We start from the raw sequence: 19,482 nt of genomic DNA, 5'->3' as shown, positions 1-19,482 counted from the left end.
CACCTCGAACACCTAATGGTGCCAAGCGCGGGGGTGCTTGAAAGGCTGAAATTGAGCCCTGATTCTGAGAAACAAGAGCTAGAATTTTTTTAAAAAGTGAGGAAATTTACGATTGAAACGAGTGCAGTTGGGCCTGGGAAATCAGGGCTGCAGAAAAAGGAAAGCAAACCGATTGCGGACAGGCGGCTAAGGAATGGGGAAACTAAGCTGTTGTCTATCTGGGCCCCGAAGGTTAAAGAACCTGCGTGGGAAGAGACTATCGGTTTGCGCTCACCAGGACCCACCTACCTACACCAAACCTGGCAACCAGCGGCGGCCGTTCAGCTACCATACCCACTCGGCCCGGCCCAGCTGCCAAACCTGACCGCTCTCCAGCGCCGTTCCTATCGGACACTGGATCCAGCCAACTGGTCCGGAGCGAGTAATAGCGACGGCGGCTGCTAGGCGACACCATTCCCCACCCCGCCGAGGCCGCAACAAGAGCCCGGATGCTAGCGATGCCTACCTTTCACGACCGTGGGTGATGCTTTACGTTCAGATTCCCCCGCGAGTTCCCTGCACTGTGTGTTATGGACGAAGTGAAGGCGTGAGGTGAGGACTCCAAATCCCAAAATGCAGTTCTGCTTGGAGGCCGGGACTTTTAGGACGATGAAGTCTCTGAGAAGTGGAGGTAGGCCGTTCCCGGCGTGCAGTGCGGGAGGCTGCGGCGGTACCGGGGTGCGGGGGAACCGCCCGGAGGCGGGAGGCGCTGCGGCCGAGGCGTGTCTGCGCTGGTGACCTGAAAGAGGCCGAACATGCCTGTGCCTTCGGTGGCGTCGCTCGACGGACCGCTTTTCCCGAGGTTTCTCTAAGTCAACCCCGCGTGGAACTGCTCCCAGGTGAGGTCGGGCTATTGGTTGGTGGCTGGGGAGGAGTTGACGGGAGCGGTCCCGGGTGAGAGAAGCTCCTGCCTTTGGGGCTGAGGGGCCCAGCCAGAGTCTGAAGAGGTGGGAAGACGCCGCCCTCTCCTTGGGCGTTCGCTGGCGACGCCCTGGGTGGTGCCCTCTGTAAGAAGGCAGAAGTTTTAGCTTCTTTGAGTTCATAGTCTGTCCCTGTACGGTGGAGTGGGGGCCGCGAGCTTGGCAGGGGGCGAGTGAGAATTTGGGAAGAGGACACCGCATCCTCCGACCTCGTACGCCTTACCTGTAGCCCCATTATCTTCGCGGGTTGACGAACTTGAAGGTTGAGCGAAGGTTCCAGAGAGGAGAGGTTAGAACTTGCCCAGGCCACTGCTAGGGGGTAGAAAGATAAGGCACCTCTGTACTCAGCAGTCCTGTTGCTGTCACTCGCTTGGTGACCAAGGGTGGCTTTCCCTGACAACTGCCTTCTTAAACGATTGCAGCTTTTCTTTGTGCAAGTTTTGCCCATCGGGCTGCTCTCAACCATTCTGGAATGTGATACAACGCTAGGAAAACTTTCTTAAGCTGTAGACTTGAAATCTGAATACATTTTCAATTGTTTGGACCAGTGCATCCATCTTTGTAAAATTTTAAACACTTTCTTTTCATTTGCTAACTATAATTGATACCGAAGTTTACTTTTGAAAATAATTTCTTTCCAAACCATTCAGTAGAAAATAAAAAACATAATTTTGTGATCCATTTAGAGACGTTCATCGGATTTGTAGTAGTGATCATTTTGTCTAGTCCTTTCCTGGAAGATGGTATGCCAAACATTAACCCTTTTTTGACTATGCCGTATGTCCCCATAAATTATCTTGTAAATGAAGGTTTGTACCTGTTGACAGATCTGTTCTTTCTGTCAGTTTGCTTTTTTTAGATCCCACATATAAAGGAGATCACAGTTGTTTTTCTTTCTCTCTCTGACATTTCACTTAGCATAATGCCATCATGTTCCATCCATGTTGTCATGATGTCATAAATGGTAAGATTTCTTTTTGTGTGTGTCTGAGTAATATTGCATTGTGTGTCCATACTATTCATACATGTCCTTTATCCTTTCATCCATGCATTTATACTTAGGTTGTTTCCATGGGTTGGCTATTGTAAGTAGCGCTGAATGAATATCTCTTCAAAAGAGTGATTTAGTTTTCTTCAAATATATACCCAGAAGTGGAACTGCTGGATAGTATGGTAGTTCTGTTTTTAAGTTTTTGAGAAACCTGTATCATTGTTTTCTATGATGGTTTCATCAGTTTGCATTCCCACCAGCATACACAAGTGTTCCCTTTTCTCTACATTTTTGCCACCAATACTTATCTCCTGTCTTTTTGATGATAGTCATTCTTACCAGGTGTGAAGTAATTGATACTCTGATTGTAGTTTTGATTTGCATTTCCCTGACTTTGCGTGATTATGAGCACCTTTTCATATACCTGTTGGCCATTATATGTCTTTGGAAGAAGTTCCTGTGCCGTTTTTGAATCAGGTTTTGTTTTTTTGTGATTGAGTTGTATGAGTTTTTATTTTGAATATTAACCTGTTTTCATATCTATTTTTGCAAATATATTCTCCCGTTCCATGGATTTCCTTTGTTATGTGAAAATGTTTTAATTTGACATAGGACCATTTATTTATTTTTGTTTTGTTTTTGTTGTGCTTTGGTTCCAAATCCAAAAAGTCATTTCCGGGACCAATGTCGGGGAGCTTACCCCGTATTTCTACTGGAAGGATTATGGTTGTCGGTTGTATGTTCAATTCTTTAATCCATTTTGAGTTGATTTTTGTGAGTGACGTAAAACAGGGGTTAGTTTCATTCTTTTGCTTGTGGTTCTGTTTTCTCAAAACCATTTATTAAAGAGACTATTCTTTCCCCATTGTATATTCTTGATTCTTTTGTCTATTTCTGGCCTCCTGAGTCTGTTCTATTAATCCGTGTGTGTGTGTGTGTGTGTGTGTGTGTGTGTGTGTGTTTTCATGCTAGTTGCAAACTGTTTTGATTACCATAGCGTATTCATTATTTCATTTAATCTTCATAATAACTCAGTGAAATAGCTGCTTATATTGTTCTCATTTTCCAACTAAGTTAAGAAACCTAGGCTTGGAGAGTTTAAGAACTCTGCTCAGACTTGAGTAGTATGATTGCACACGAATCTTTCTGGTTAAAGGATATGTTTATAACTGATACATGGCTTTCTCTTGCGTGCTGGATACCAATACTTGTAATGTGCTTATTCCTCTGTCTTGCTGTCTATATTAAAATATGTATTCTGATTACATAACTTTGTTTACTCAAGAATTTGAATTAAATATTCTTCATATTCAGTGTTTTCAATTCATAATTTAGCAGGGGGAGGCAGAGAGGAAAGCTAGTGTTTCTGGAGCACATATGTCATTTACTGTGCTTAAAACTACATACTTGCTTTTGTAGTAGTAATCTGTTATTTTTGCTGCATCACCTTATTTTTGTTCTTGTTTTTTCATTCATTGTGACTGTTATTTTCTATTTATTATTTTTGTTCTTGTCTGTTTTAGTCTTTTCTACCTTTACCTCTCCTCACTTTCTTATTCACATTTAGGGTACCTGGCCTAATGGTAAGTTTTATTCTCATTTTTCAAAACTGAATGAGTATAGGTTCAGAGAACCTAAGTAATTTTGTAATACTTACTGAAACTAAAGTTATAACCCACATCTCAATTGCAGTACTGATTAAATGCAAAATCTCACTTAAATTTTATAACTTTGTTATTGTTGTTCAGTCTCTTAAGTCATGTCTGACTCTTTGTGACCCCATGAACTACAGCATGCCTGGCTTCTCTGTCCTTCGCTATCTCCCAGAGTTTGCTCAAACTCATGTCCATTGAGTTGATGATGCCATCCAACCATCTCATCCTCTGTCACTTCCTTCTCCTCCCGCCCTCAATCTTTCCCATCATCAGGGTCTTTTCCAGCAAGTCAGCTCTTCACATCAGGTGGCCAAAGTATTGGAGCTTCACCTTTGGCATCAATCTTCCCATGAATAATCAGCGTTGGTTTCCTTTAGGATTGACTGATTTGATCTCCTTTCTGTCGAAGGGACTCTCAAAGAGTCTTCTTCAGCACCACAATTAGAAAGCATCAAATCTTCGATCCTCAGTCTTCTTTCTGGTCCAGCTCTCACATCTGTACATGACTACTGGAAAGATCATAGCTTTGACTCTTCGGACCTTTCTAGGCAAAGTGATGTCTCTACTCTTTAATACACATTACTTATTCTAACAGTATTTTAGGGCTTATTCACTCTGCTAGACACTGGGGGTGCAGTAGGAAATGGCTTAACTAAGGTCTAGGCTCTAATGCACTGTAGTATGTTTGTACTTAACTGTGGAGAAAGAAATTTAACTCAGGTTCTAGTTCAGTCACTTCCTGTGTATAATTTTGAGGAAAATCCCTAAAACCCACTGTTATTCTTCGTGTAGTTTTCTAAATCACTCAATTTTCACCAAGAGAAGGAATTTATCTGACAGTTTTGTAAATGTCTTTACTATAGGAGCACTTGCCTAAATCTGCCTTCTTTCATCTCTTTGGTTTTATGAGCAGTTTTATCTTCCCAGAATCATTTCACAAGAAAGGCTTGCCTTTTATAATTGATACTTCTGTTCTCTGTACCAACCAACCTGCATTCTAGATGTAATTTCCATCCCTTTTATGCTACCTTATCAAGAAAAGGAATAGTAACTTACTGTTCCAGTGTCTAACATAAAGCATGGTGTTGAAAAATTTAGTCTCTACTGTGTACAGAAAATGTTTTGTTTTGCCTTGCACTCATGGAGAGGAATCAGTGTGCAGCAAGCAAACACTTGTCTTCTTTCAACATGAGGAGACTGGAAAGATTAGTAGGAGTCAGTGTGAATACAGACCATGCAAGCCAAAGTTTTACTTTTGAAGAAGATATAATCATGAAATTACTGAGCTGAGAAGACGTTCCTCTCCAGGCTAAATACTCCCAGATTTTATATAAGTATTTCATAAAATAGTCCTATAGATTTCTTTTTTCCATGATTGTATTGTCGGGATATGGAAGAGTGAGCACTCACTACAATTTTGAAGGAATTACATTGTTTTCTGTGTTCGTAATGTGTTTATGAGTGGTCAGTTGCATTTGGATTCTTTGCATATAGTGACATTGCATTTGGTAAGCCAGTCAATCTTTCCATCCACTCACACTGTGCATCTGTGTGAATATGCTTTTGTGCCTAGGAAAAGAACTGGAAGTTCCCTTTGGTCTGTTTGTGCTGCCAACAGAATACCATAGATTTGGTGGTTTATAAGCAGTAGGAATTGCTCACAATTCTGAAGACTGAGAAATCCAAAATCAAGGCATAGCAGATTCAGTATCTAGTGAGGATCTGGTTCATAGCAGGCATCTTTTCACAGTGTCCTCACATGGCAGAAGGGGCACTGGATCTCTCAAATCCATTAATAGGATTAATGCCCTTATAATAATATGAAGCTCCACCCTCATAACCTGATCACCTCCCCAAGGCCCCCTCCTCCAAATAACATCAGGCATTAGGATTTAACATGAATTTGTGGGTGGGGGAGACACACAAACATCCAGTCTATAGCATTCAACAGGGATGTGTTACATTGTTACAGTAAAGTGAATCTCGCTGCCCTCTCTCTGTGTCCTTATGTAACCCTCTCCCTTTGCCCTAACCTCTTCCCTTGCAGGTGACTCTTTTGGACAAAACCCAAGATGGCTCCAGAACTGAACTCAGGATATATATGAGAAGTAGCTCTCCTCCCTTTCTCTCATAATATGCTTCCTTAGAGAATCTTCAAAATTTCTATTGTCTTGACCCTTTATAACCTCTCCCACATTGTTTCTGGGTTTACCTTGCTTGATTGATAGTAAAAAAAAATGCAGTATGCAAGAACTTGAAAAGTGCATGTGCATTGGGACTTACCATCTGGCTTTCCTGACAGTACCATTTAAAGTTCAGGTTAACCTATTGAAGAATATGACTACAAGAAGTAGAAAGGACTAACTGCTCTTAGCTACATTTAAAGCTTGATTTGCCTAATTTAAAGCTGCATTTGTAATTTTAGTGTTTTCATTTTTATTCAGGGACTTCAGATGCCTGACTTAACAAGCAAAACTTTCTCAAAATTTAAACAACTTCTATAAAGCTAGAAAACTATACTTAAAACTATGGCAACTGCCTTGGTCTTACAAAAATTTCAATATTTGTAAACGTGGCTATAAATTCTTATACTTTTCAACTAAAAGTCTTAAATCCAGAAATTGCATGGTCGATAATTTAATATTATGGATAGGGAGGCCTGGCGTGCTGCAATTCATGGGGTTGCAAAGAGTCGGACACGAGTAAGCGACTGAACTGAATTGACTGACTGATGTTATATATTTTACATAATATTGTATTTTAACTTACAGTTTTGAAGCTAGTATATCAGAGTTTCTAGTATATATGTTAAATACTCTTCAACATTATAAGTACTCTAAAAATCAAAAACATATTATTCCCGTATATAATTTCAAAGTATTAAAACCATCAGTTTAATTTGCTTATTTTTTCTGTTAGTTTTAAACTTTCTTGATGTGAAAACATATAGCCAGGCAGCAGTTTGTCACCCCAAGTATTACCTGGTCAGCGACCTGAGAGGTTTCTGACCCCATACACAAGACTTGATTTTCACTACCTGATGGTTAATGTCTTGAGTTGTTTTGTTTTTCTGAATTAGAGACACACATGATTTTAAAGTAAAATCATTCTTCACTCTATGTTTAAACGCATCAAGTATTCTATGAATTATATCTTCTTGAGAATGTCATTCTATAGCCTGCTGACCTATTCTATTGTTGCCTGGGTATTACTGCTTGGAACGTCTGTAGTTTGGGTATTTCCTTTGTTACTCTCTTGTGCTTGATTCCCTGTCTCTTGATTTCCCTGTCTTTGTGTTTCTTACTCCCTCATGTTATTGGAGTAAGTCTTCTATTAGTTTCCTGAGAGGAGAATTGTTGGAGGTACGTTTTTGAGATCTTGAATGTTTTACAGTATTTTATTCTGCTTTCCTACTTGGGAAATTACACTTTATTAAAATAAAATTTTAATTTGGAAATGATTACCCAGCAGAAATTTGAAGCATTATTTCCTTTTTGTTTTCTGGATTTTTTTCTCTGGCTGCTAGTATTGTTGGTGAAAAAAAGGGTTTTAATTGGATTCTGACCTTCGGTATGGAACCTGCCTCATTTCTTTCTGAAGGTTTTAGTACCCTCTCTTTTTGTACAGGATTCTGGGTTCAAATGGTAGAAGATAGCTTGAGGGTCTAAAAGCATGTACTTTTAACTTAACCCTCATTTTCGATAAGCTGTGTCCTTTCTATTGTCTCCAGTAGCAGACACTCTGTTTTACCTGCTCCAGAGAAAAATTCTCCAGTCTTCTGCCTTGATGTAGGAGAAAAAGTTACTTGACTGTATGCAGTGAGAGAGGAGTCTAAACTTTAACAAATCCATCTGTTCCTCACCCTACTTCTTGAGTTCCTTTGCACCAGTTTTTGAGATTGGTGCTGTAAGGGGTGCAGAAAATTTTCCAGTTTTTCCCCCTTCAGTTAAGGATTCACTTTCCTGAGCTTTGTTGAGTCATTTAGGAATCCTTTTGCCTTTTTAGCTTCCAAAATGTTCTGAGATCTCCTCTCCAGTTGTCTTTATCCTTGTGAATGTATAGCCTTCCTTTTCTAAGAAGTAACAACTGTTATTTTAGTATGATTGAGAAGGAACTAAGCAGATCTCTCTACTCTTTAAATAAGCAGTATCAACTCTGTCATGATAATAGGTATATACAAGTCCATACCATTTAGATATGCTAAATTGCTTCTGGATTCAAGATAAGCCCTTCAATAATTTTTCTATACATCTTCAAAAGGTACAGCTAATTACCTTTCTGATGTGCTGGTTTCAATTTAGCATGTCTTTAAAAAGTGTCAGTCAGTCAGTTCAGTCCCTCGGTTGTGTCCAACTCTTTGCGAGCCCATGGACTGCAGCACTCCAGGCCTCGCTACCAATCACCAACTCCTGGAGTTTACTCAAACTCATGTCCATTGAGTCGGTGATGCCATCCAACCATCTCATCCTCAGTCGTCCCCTTCTCCTCTCACCTTCAATCTTCTCAGCATCAGGGTCTTTTCCAATGAGTCAATTCTTTGCATCAGGTGGCCAAACTATTGGAGTTTCAGCTTCAACATCAGTCCTTCCGATCAATATTCAGGACTGATTTCCTTTAGGATGGACTGGTTGGATCTCCTTGAAGTCCAAGGGACTCTTCAAGAGTCTTCTCCAACACCACAGTTCAAAAGCACCAATTCTTTGGCACTCAAATTTCTTTATAGTCCAACTCTCACATCCATACATGACTACTGGAAAAACCATAGCTTTGATTAGACAGACCTTTGTTGGCAAGGTAATGTCTCTACTTTTTAATAAACTGTCTAGGTTGGTCATAGTTTCCTTCCAAGGAGTAAGCGTCTTTTAATTTCATGGCTGCAGTCACCATCTGCAGTGATTTTCAGTTCAGTTCAGTTCAGTTTCTCAGTTGTGTCCGATTCTTTGCCACCCCATGAATCACAGCACGCCAGGCCTCCCTGTCCATCACCATCTCCCAGGGTTCACTCAAACTCAACATCCATCGAGTTGGTGATGCCATCCAGCCATCTCAGTGATTTTGGAACCCCCCAAAATAAAAGTCTGTCACAGTTTCCATTGTTTCCCCATCTATTTCCCATGAAGTGATGGGACCAAATGCCATGATCTTCGTTTTCTGAGCTTTGAGTTTTAAGCCGACTTTTTCACTCTCGTCTTTCGCTTTCATCAAGAGGCTCTTTAGTTCTTCGGTTTCTGCCCTAAGTGTGGTATTATCTGCATATCTGAAGTTGTTGATATTTCTCTTGGCAATCTTGATTCCAGCTTGTGCTTCATCCAGCCCAGCATTTCTCATGATGTACTCTGCATATAAGTTAAATAAGCAGGGTGACAATATACAGCCTTAATGTACTCCTTTCCTGATTTGGAACCAGTCTGTTGTTCCATGTCCAGTTCTAACTGTTGCTTCGTGACCTGCATACAGATTTCTCAAGAGGCAGGTCAGGTGATCTGGTATTCCCATCTCTTAATGAAGTTTTCACAGTTTGTTGTGGTCCATACAGTCAAAAGGCTTTGGCATAGTCAATAAAGCAGAAGTAGATGTTTTTCTGGAACTCTCTTGCTTTTTTGATGATCCAGAGGATGTTGGCAATTTGATCTCTGGTTTCTCTGCCTTTTCTAAATACAGCTTGAACATCTGGAAGTTCACAGTTCACATAGTTTTGAAGCCTGGCTTGGAGAATTTTGAACATTACTAGCATGTGAGATGAGTGCAATTGTGCAGTAGTTGGAGCATTCTTTGGCATTGCCTTTCTTTGGGATTGGAATGAAAACTGACCTTTTCCAGTCCTGTGGCCACTGTTGAGTTTTCCAAATTTGCTGGCATATTGCGTGCAGCACTTAAAAAGTTTAATGTTTTCTAAATTGTTCTTAACTCTAAAATAATTTAATACCTTCTCATAGGCTCTGTGTATGCATTTTTATACAAATCTTACATCTGATTTGAAGTCTCTTGTTCTTCTCTCATCTTTCCAGAACTCCTACAGATTTATCTCAGGTTCCAGATCTTCTGGCTCTGTGAATGATACATTAATTTTCTGTTCCTACTGTAACACATGCCACAATGTGGTAGCTTAAAATAACAGATTCATTATTTTACAGGTCTGTAAGTCAGAAATCCTCAACAGGGCTGTAGTCCTTTGAGGAACTCTAATGAATAATGTGTTTCTTTGCCTGTTCCAGCTTCTGCCTGTACTTGTGGCCCCCAGCTAACCATCATATCACTCTGACCTCTGCTTTTTTTTTTTTGACTCCTGTGTCCCTCATTGACTTGTGAGGTTTCTTTTCATTGAATTGGCCCACCTAGATGGTCCAGGATAATATCCTCATCTCAAAATCCTAAATTTAGTCGCACCTGTGAAGTCTATTTTGCTATAAGGTAACCAGTCCATTCTAAAGGAGATCAGCCCTGGGTGTTCTTTGGAAGGAATGATGCTAAAGCTGAAACTCCAGTACTTTGGCCACCTCATGCGAAGAGTTGACTCATTGGAAAAGACTCTGATGCTGGGAGGGATTGGGGGCAGGAGGAAAAGGGGATGACAGAGGATGAGATGGCTGGATGGCATCACCGACTCGATGGATGTGAGTTTGAGTGAACTCCAGGAGTTGGTGATGGACAGGGAGGCCTGGCGTTCTGCGATTCATGGGGTTGCAAAGAGTTGGACATGACTGAGTGACTGAACTGAACTGAACATATTCACAGGTTAAGATGGTTTACATATTTGGGGAGGGTTCCCTCCACAAGTGATAAACTAAAGTTATGCTAATGACACTACTCAAGCTAGAAAAGTAAATCATCAGCATCCTTATTTTTATAATAGGGTTGTTTCTTCAGTAACCTCCACTTCATATAGTTCTTTCTCCTCTATAAATATTGTTTCACTGGATTCTTTTTAAAGCAATAACTTAAATTATGCATTGTCATGTATGAATGAAGGCCAGTCTGTAGATTAAAGGCTTTTGTTACATTGGGAAAAAGGAAAACAGTGGTTTATATCTGGATCATAAACTGCTTCTATACCCCAGGGGCCAACCAGATAACATAAATCCATCGAATAACTCAACCTCAGTGAAAGATAATGGAACTGTAGTAAACTGGCTAGTATACAGTGAGCTTAAAGGCATTCAGACAGACATTTTAAAAAGACTTGATCAATCTGAGCAAGGCTTCAGGCTACAATTTTGGACTCTTGATGTAAGTAATAGTTGATCTTCAGATTCATAAGGTACTAAAACGTGAGATTTATCTACATTTTAGAAAACCCATGATCAGTGTCTTTTTAAGTATGTATTTGTTTTCCCACAAGGATTCATTTAGATCCTGCTGGGACATATCATACCAGGTTTTCTTCAGTTATCTTTGTTTCCCAGGTAACCTGACCTGTGACAGCTGAAGAGGTTAGCTGTCTAGTTAGCTAAAGAACATGAACGTGAAGTCGTTCAGTCATGTCCAACTCTTTGTGACCCCATGGAATGTAGACTACCAGGCTCCTCCCTCCATGGGATTCTCCAGGCAAGAGTACTGGACTGGGTTGCCATTTCCTTATCCAGGGGATTTTCCCGACTCAGGGATCAAACCCAGGTCTCCCACATTCCAGGCAGAGTCTTTAACTTCTGAGCCACCAGGGAAGGTTAAAGTTAGCTAAAGAGATAGGCTTAAAGATTGATTAATGTGATAAAGAACTGTAATAGAGGTATGAAAACACACATGAAAGAGAGTGAGTGAGTGAAGTTCTCAGTCCTGTCCGACTCTTTGCAGCTGCATGGACTGTAGCCTACCAGGCTCCTCCATCCAAGGAATTTTCCAGGCGAGAGTACTAGAGTGGGTTGCCATTTCCTTCTACCTTTGGAATATGAAGAGGTGGTCTACTAATGCTTCTTAGGTGGATGGTTTTAGAACAGAGTTTTAAAGAATTAATTCTCTGTGAGAGTTAACATTCTGTCTTTATTTTACTTATTGTCCTTCTATTAAAACTGTTCAGTTCAGTTGCTCAGTCGTGTCCGTCTCTATGCAACCCCATGAATCGCAGCACTCCAGGCCTCCCTGTCCATCACCAACTCCCAGAGTTCACTCAGACTCAGGTCCATCGAGTTGGTAATGCCATCCAGCCATATCATCCTCCGTCTTCCCCTTCTCCTCCTGCCCCCAATCCCTCCCAGCATCAGAGTCTTTTCCAATGAGTCAACTCTTCGCATGAGTTTCATGAGTTTCAGCTTTAGCATCATTCCTTCCAAAGAAATCCCAGGGCTGATCTCCTTCAGAATGGACTGGTTGGATCTCCTTGCAGTCCAAGGGACTCTCGAGTCTTCTCCAATACCACAGTTCAAAAACATCAACTCTTTGGTGCTCAGCTTTCTTCACAGTCCAACTCTCACATCCATACATGACCACTGGAAAAACCATAGCCTTGACTAGACGGACCTTTGTTGGCAAAGTAATGTCTCTGCTTTTGAATATGCTATCTAGGTTGGTCATAACTTTCCTTCCAAGGAGTAAGCGTCTTTTAATTTCATGGCTGCACTTATTAAAAAAAAAATGTTTATTTCATTTTGGGCTTCCCTTGTGCCTCAGAGGATAAAGCATCTGCCTGCAATGCAGACCTGAGTTTGATCCCTGGGTCAGGAAGATCCCCCTGGAGAAGAAAGTGGCAACCCACTGTAGTACTCTTGCCTGGAAAATTCTATGTATGGAGGAGCCTGGTAGGCTCCAGTCCATTGGATTGCAAAGAGTTGCACAGGACTGAGCAACTTCACTATTTCATTGTATCTTCATGTTCTTTTCCCCAGATCCTGTCCACAAGTGCTTATGGAAAAGATGGCTGATATTAACCTCAAAGAAGTAACCTTAATAGTTGGTGTGGTTGCTGTTTGCTATTGGAACAGCCTGTTTTGTGGTTTTGTTTTTGATGATGTTTCAGCAATACTGGATAATAAAGACCTGCATCCATCTACACCTTTAAAAACTTTATTTCAGAATGATTTCTGGGGGACCCCTATGTCTGAAGTAAGTATGAATTACTTATATGTATCTCAGATTTTAAAATGTTTTAGTAGTTTAGTTTTTTCTCAGATATTTCATATAAGACATGAATATTTGTAATAAATTAGATAGGAAGTGGAAAACGTGATTATTTTTTTTAAAGTAGTACCTGATACTTTCCTTGATTGTGTACCTTGGCTTAAATGTTTTAAAACTAATATATGTGTGTAAAAACCAAATGTATTAGGAGAACAATAAGGGCTGCTGCTGCTGCTGCTCAGTCGCTTCAGTCGTGTCCGACTCTGTGCAATTCCATAGACGGCAGCCCACCAGTCTTCTCCATCACTGGGATTCTCCAGGCAAGAACACTGGAGTGGGTTGCCGTTTCCTCCTCCAATGCATGAAAGTGAAAAGTGAAAGTGAAGTTGCTCAGTCGTGTCCGATTCTTCGCGACCCCATGGACTGCAGCCTACCAGGCTCCTCCGCCCATGGGATTTTCCAGGCAAGAGTACTGGAGTGGGGTGCCATTGCCTTCTCTGACAATAAGGGCAATACATAACTATTTCTTGCTAACTGACTTCATTTCTTTTTTCTTTTTTATGACTCAAGCAAAGGAGATAACTGTTTGTGGTATATTTAACCATTAAAAGGACTTCCCTAGTGGCTCAGTTGGTAAAAAATCCGCCTGCAATGTGGCATACCTGGGATCGATCCTTCAGTTGGGAGGACCCTCTGGAGGAGGGCATGGCAACCCACTCCAATATTCTTGCCTGGAGAATCCCCATGGACAGAGGAGCACAGAGGGCTACAGTCCATGGGGTTGCAAAGGGTCAGACACAACTGAGCAACTAAGCATTAACCATTTAAAAATTATATAGCTTCATTACAGATTGAGTAAAAATGCAAAGTACACATATTAACTATTTTTCTGCAGAAAAAAATGATTTATTAAAAATTTTAATTTGTGCCATATCTCATATCTAATAATTATTTTGATTTTATACTGAGAACCCAAAAGTTTAGGTTGTTTTTATGAAGGTATTTTTCCTGTGCTAGTAACTTTATTTTGAAGGTCAGTGTTAAACTATTAAGGACCAAACACCTGTCAGCTTAGGATCATATAGACTAGATTCTAATTTTAGTTGTATGATATAAAAGCTGTGTGAAGTAGGTGGGCACACAGCTTTTAGGTAATGAGGTATTTTCCAGATCTATAAAAGAATAAACTCTGAGGATTCATTAATTGTCTGTAATATGTAGCACATAGTTGTTGAAACATAGCATGTAACACTCTTTTTGTCATTTGTCATTCATGGCCCCTTTCCAAGTTCTCCAAACTTGGAAACTTCTCAAGAAGGGGTATGGAATCTTTCATTCTTTTAGTCACAAACAAGTATTTTTTTTTCTTACTAGAGAAGCAGGTTATTTATTTTCCTGCAGCCTTTCTGTTCTCACCCAATTCTAACCTTTAGAAGAAATGTCTTTTGATAACAAGGGAAAAATATGGTCCTGTTGTGATATTACTTTCTTGATAAATACTACATTATTTTCTAGATAATTCATTCCCCTGTACGCATACCCTCTGTCCCCAAATTATGCTAATATGTACTGTGGTTTTAATCATGATATTAGATTTTGACCTTAAAGGTGCTTTCTGGTATAAGTGATCTCAGTTCAGTACATTGCCTTAAAAACATTTCTGTATGTTTGAGGTGAAACCTGAAGGATGTACAGGAATTAGGCAAGAAAGAGAAAAACATTCGAGGTAGGTAGCACTCATGTTGTATGTAGTCAGTACAGACGGAGATATTAGAGTGCTATTAATTTCAAAATAAGAAATGTTTGGTTCTTGTGCTTCCCAGTGTTCCCTGTTGGGGATGAGCAGGCTTAAGTCTATAGATATAAAACAGAGTTATAGCGAAATACGGTAGATGTAGGAGAGCAAGGAATGTGAGTGTGGATGCCTTATATAAAATTACAAAAAAATGACTAGGATAATATTTTGTATCTTTTTAACTTGTGTGTTTTATTCTTAATCTGCTTTGATTTTGTCTTAGAGTAAAAATATTTCTTGTTAAATGTAACTTTTAGTTTATAAAGAAATTCAGTACCTAACATAAAATTTTATCTGCTACAAGTAGAGACCACAATAGCAAAGGTGCCTATTCTTTAAGAAAGTTTTTCTCTTATATCACTCCCTGTGTGGTACTTAGGAATTTTTGGTTTAATATATTCAGGTTTATACATTATGGAGGTGTTTTTTCATGAGACATCTAGGCAACCTTTTTGAGTCATTGTTATTTAAATGGCACTGGGCGATCATTCTATTCTTATGTTTCCTTTAGAAAATCTAGCCAGCAGTTACATGAATGTTTTTTGGTAATAGTTTGGGAAACAGGCTTTGGAGGGAAATCCTGTACTACAATTTGATTAATGCCACCATTATCCTATTTTCTTAATCTGGGTATTGAATTAATAGTCAAATGTTTTTCTTCTATTCTTTGATTACTTTATATCAGTGTGTGTATATATATGTGTGCGTGTGTGTGTGTGTATGGCATCACCAACTCAATAGACATGAGTCTGAGCAAGCTCCAGAAGTAGGTAATGGGCAGGGAAGCCTGGCATGCTGTGCAGTCCATGGAGTTGCAGAGTCAGACACAACTGAGCAACTGAACTGAACTCAACTATATATCAAAGAGGAAATTGCCTTGTTTTTGGACAAAGAAAGTAGGAAAACACACACACACACACACAAAAACCCACGTAAAGCTATGTCTTATATTTATGTTATTCTTGAGACTTTTATTATTTTATTGTTATTTCTCAGCCAAATGTAGATTCTTTAGTAGTAAAAGCAGTGATTAGTTTATGTATCCAGAAGAACCAGGATACTTTAATAATCAATGATTGTTTTTTTCCTTATAGGAGAGAAGCCACAAGTCTTACCGTCCCTTAACAGTATTGACATTTCGCTTAAATTATCTGTTCAGTGAACTAACACCAATGTCATATCATCTCCTAAATATGATTTTTCATGCTGTGGTTAGTGTGATATTTCTTAAAGTCTGCAGACTTTTTCTGAATAACCAGAGTAGTATGATTGCCTCTTTACTTTTTGCAGTGCACCCAATACACACAGAAGCAGTAAGTAAAATTTATTTTTTGCATTATTCCTACACATGACTATGATGGTATATGTTTTTAAGGAAAAAAAATTAACCATGACTTCAAGTGTTTAAAGACTCCTTAATTTGGTACAGTGTCTTACCTTCCTAGTGCACAAGATATAGCTTTCCTAGTGTGTAAAATTTTTCAGTTTAAAACAATTTTTGAAACATAAACATTTAATGTGTAATTATTCAACTTTAGCAATGTAAAATATAAATGAATACAGTTCTTTTCTTTGCTAATTTTTTTGGTGAATAAAGATTTTAAGTATTTGTCAACTTGGCTTTGTGTTTCAAAGGACAGAAAATAATAAGAGAAACGTATGTAAGGCATGAAAATGTATCAGAATACATGCAAATATAAGCAGACATCCTAACAAATGATGTTCAGTAATTTCATATTATTTATTACCATGAGTTTAAAAATTGTGCGCTGTCTCTACTATTGCCAGTATGCTTATGACCAACACATATTCAAATTATAACCTTACTTAATTCTGTAGTCTTGAGACTCCAAAATTGCCTCTCAGCAGAGCAAGGAGGACTCTATTCAGTTGTTTTATTACAAGCTTTTAGTTTGAAACAATAATCTGTGTATTTAAACTTTGCAGAGTTGTGTTTGTGTGTTGCAGGGGCGTTGTGTGTCTCTCCCAATATCCTGAACCTTTTGGTTTCTAACTGAACATTTTTCTATACATCTGCAAAGATGCTAGGTTGTTTTAAGTTTTATAGTGAGTTCAGAACACTTTAAAGGGAGTTTGGGGGGATTTTATATTTAAATTTTTTTGAGTTTAAAAGGATATTTTAAAGTGTATTATCTTTTTAAACTTTTCAGGTTTTATTTGTGAGATACGATGCATTGTGTTGAGTTTATTATATACTTATATTTTAAGAACACTTGTATTTAAAAAAATTTAGAACTAAGTCTAAATGGTATACTATGTAATTTTGTAAGATGTTACTATTGAAGGAAGCTGGGTAAAGGGTAAACAAGGGCCTCTCTGTACTATTTCTGCAACTTCCTCGGAGTCTATAAATATTGATAGTTAAAATAATAAAAGTTACTGATGAATATATTTTTATGTAAGATACACAAGTTCACCACCTGAGGGCACTCAAGGAATGCCTATAAAACAGAAATGTGCACTTGATAAGTTACAGCAGCTTAATTTCTAATTAAACTACTGTTGCAATTATATATAGTTAAAATTTCAAAATGCTTTTCATTAATATGGACCTCCCTGCCTTTCCTTTTCTAGGTAACAGGTGTTGTAGGAAGAGCAGAACTTCTGTCATCTATCTTTTTTCTAGCTGCATTTTTGTCATATACTAAATCAAAAGGACCAGATAATTCCATAGGTAAATGTCTAATATTCAATACTTTTCCTTTAGCTGTAAAACTCAATCAAATTATATATATTAATGTATTTTTTTGAATATATAAAGCAGAAATTGCTTACAACATTTGAAGTTTTTCAGTAATATCTAATTGTCTTATTCTTTAATGATATTATAAAATTGTTTTTGTGTGTTTTTATATTTTTCTGTTCCTGAATTGTAGTGTGGACTCCAATTGCATTGACAGTTTTTTTAGTGGCTGTTGCAACACTGTGTAAAGAACAAGGAATAACAGTTGTGGGAATTTGCTGTGTATATGAAGTATTTATTGCCCAAGGGGTAAGGAGAAATATAAATTTCCTTGTTGCTGTCTTTTATACTATTTGAATCAAATTCTAATGAATTTATTTTCTAAATGTATCATCATATAAATTGCTTTACCAATAATATTTAGCAAAAATTTGCAAAAAACAAGCATGTTTTGCCTTCATACCCACTGAATATTACTTAACATTTTATATTACACTTTCAGTTTTGTAAGGACAGATTTTTAAGTTTCAGTAAAGGAACTATAGGGCAGTTTGGGAAAGCACCCAGTAATACTGCATAGTGTAATTCATTATTGGATAAGACTTTGGGGCTCAGTTTTATTCATTATCAGTTCCATGTTGATTTTATAATTATAGTCAATTTTTATTTAATCTTGCAATTAGAAAGTACAGTTGTTGAAAACATTACAATAAATTGCTATTTTTTACTTAAATTTTTTTCTTTTTCTAGTATACTTTGCCATTGTTATGTACTACTGCTGGACAGTTTCTTCGTGGAAAGGGTAGTATTCCATTTTCTATGCTGCAGACACTAATAAAACTCATTGTCTTGATGTTCAGTACCCTGTTACTTGTTGTGATTCGAGTCCAGGTTATTCAGTCGCAACTTCCAGTGTTCACCAGGTATGACATTCTGGTTCTTTTTGTATTTTTCCTTTTTTTTAACTTTGAGTTTTAAGTGATTGCAAATGTTCCAGAAAGTCTTTGATTTGCATTAAGGTTTTTTAACAGCTTTATTGAGTTATAATTTATACTTTTTAAGAATCCTCATGTATTTAAAATGTTCAGATTAATAGGTTTTGACATACGTGTACACTCTTGGAAGCATCAGTCAAAATAATGATCCCCCAGTTGGTTAAGTGTTAAGTCTTCCATATCCTTAGTCATTTTTGTCTACTTGCTCTATTAATTATTGAGAAAAGGATGTTGAAATCTCTGACTGTAACTGATCAGAGTTACAAACTGACTGATTTGTCTATTTCTCCTCAGTTCTGACAATTTTTGCTTCCTGTATTTATTGTAAAACTAAAGTATATCAATATTTAGGATTTTAATGTTCTCTTGATGTATTGATCCCTTTATCGTTATTAAATGAGCTTCTTTATCCCTGCTAATAGTCTTTACTAAGAAATTCACTTTTCCTTATATTAACTACTCCAGCTGTCTTTTGTTAGTGATAAATGGTTTATCTTTTTTCATCTCTTTACCTCTTAATTCTATCTATATCTTTATATTTAAAGTAGATTTTTTTGTAGGCTACATATAGTTGGGTCTTCCTTTTTTGTTTGGTCAGATAATCTGTCTTTTAAATGGTAGGTTCAGCTGTCTGATACAGTTTGTTGTAAATCTACCATCTTGCTAATTGTTTTCTCTTTGTCTCATCTGTTCTTTGTTCCATTTTTTCTGTGTTTTGAATTGAATGTTTTATATTACTCCATTCTTATCTCCTTGTTGGCTTATTAGCTATAAATCTTCCCTGTGTATTTTTAGTGATTGCTTTAGGGGTATTTTTGGTTTACATCATTTGTTTATCACAATTTATCTTTAAGGAATATTATAATTGTATGAATATAAATTATAAATGTCAGTATATATAGTACAAATACATATACAATAAATAAGTTTATATATAAACACTTTAAATAATAACATAGCCTTTGTGCTATTTGCATATGTTTTTATTGAGTATACATTATAAATCCCACGATACATTGTTAATTTTTACTTTAAACAGTTATCTTTGGAAGAGATTAAACTTAGAAAAATTTTTGTTTTACCCTGTAGAGTTACCATTTCTAGTGTTCTTCCTTTGTTAGATCAAGATTTTCATCTGGTACCATTTTTCCTTGTGACTGAAGGACTTTCTTTGACATTTCTTGACCGTGTAGGACTGCGCTGGTGATGAATTCTTTAAGCTTTTGAAAGGTCAGTTTTCATTCCAATCCCAAAGAAAGGCAATGCCAAAGAATGCTCAAACTACCGCACAATTGCACTCATCTTACACGCTAGTAAAGTAATGCTCAAAAT

The 19,482-nt window shown here is 37.9% G+C and overlaps 2 protein-coding genes across 9 annotated transcripts in view; one reads left to right on the top strand and one right to left on the bottom strand.

Moving 5' to 3' along the window:
* The window catches only part of CEP290 (centrosomal protein 290), a 95,905-nt gene extending 95,315 nt beyond the window's left edge, over positions 1-590 (bottom strand). For 3 of the 8 annotated variants that reach the window (XM_027543207.1, XM_027543204.1, XM_027543206.1), the window contains exon 1: positions 289-489. The gene's annotated coding sequence lies outside the window, so the exon portion shown is untranslated. The other 5 variants (XR_003511281.1, XM_027543205.1, XM_027543208.1 and 2 more) reach the window with 5 other exon arrangements.
* A 92-nt stretch (positions 591-682) lies between these two features.
* The window catches only part of TMTC3 (transmembrane and tetratricopeptide repeat containing 3), a 52,058-nt gene continuing 33,258 nt past the window's right edge, over positions 683-19,482 (top strand). The window contains exons 1-6 of the mRNA XM_027543209.1: positions 683-878; positions 12,425-12,641; positions 15,546-15,764; positions 17,047-17,146; positions 17,349-17,464; positions 17,906-18,078. Coding sequence (XP_027399010.1) covers positions 12,444-12,641; positions 15,546-15,764; positions 17,047-17,146; positions 17,349-17,464; positions 17,906-18,078 — 806 coding nt within the window. The 5' untranslated portion in view covers positions 683-878; positions 12,425-12,443. The remainder of the gene's footprint in view (positions 879-12,424; positions 12,642-15,545; positions 15,765-17,046; positions 17,147-17,348; positions 17,465-17,905; positions 18,079-19,482) is intronic.

Source organism: Bos indicus x Bos taurus, chromosome 5, assembly GCF_003369695.1.
Source record: "Bos indicus x Bos taurus breed Angus x Brahman F1 hybrid chromosome 5, Bos_hybrid_MaternalHap_v2.0, whole genome shotgun sequence".
NCBI lineage: Eukaryota > Metazoa > Chordata > Mammalia > Artiodactyla > Bovidae > Bos > Bos indicus x Bos taurus.
Note: the sequence above shows the minus strand (reverse complement) of the source record. Positions and strands in the feature narration are given on the sequence as shown.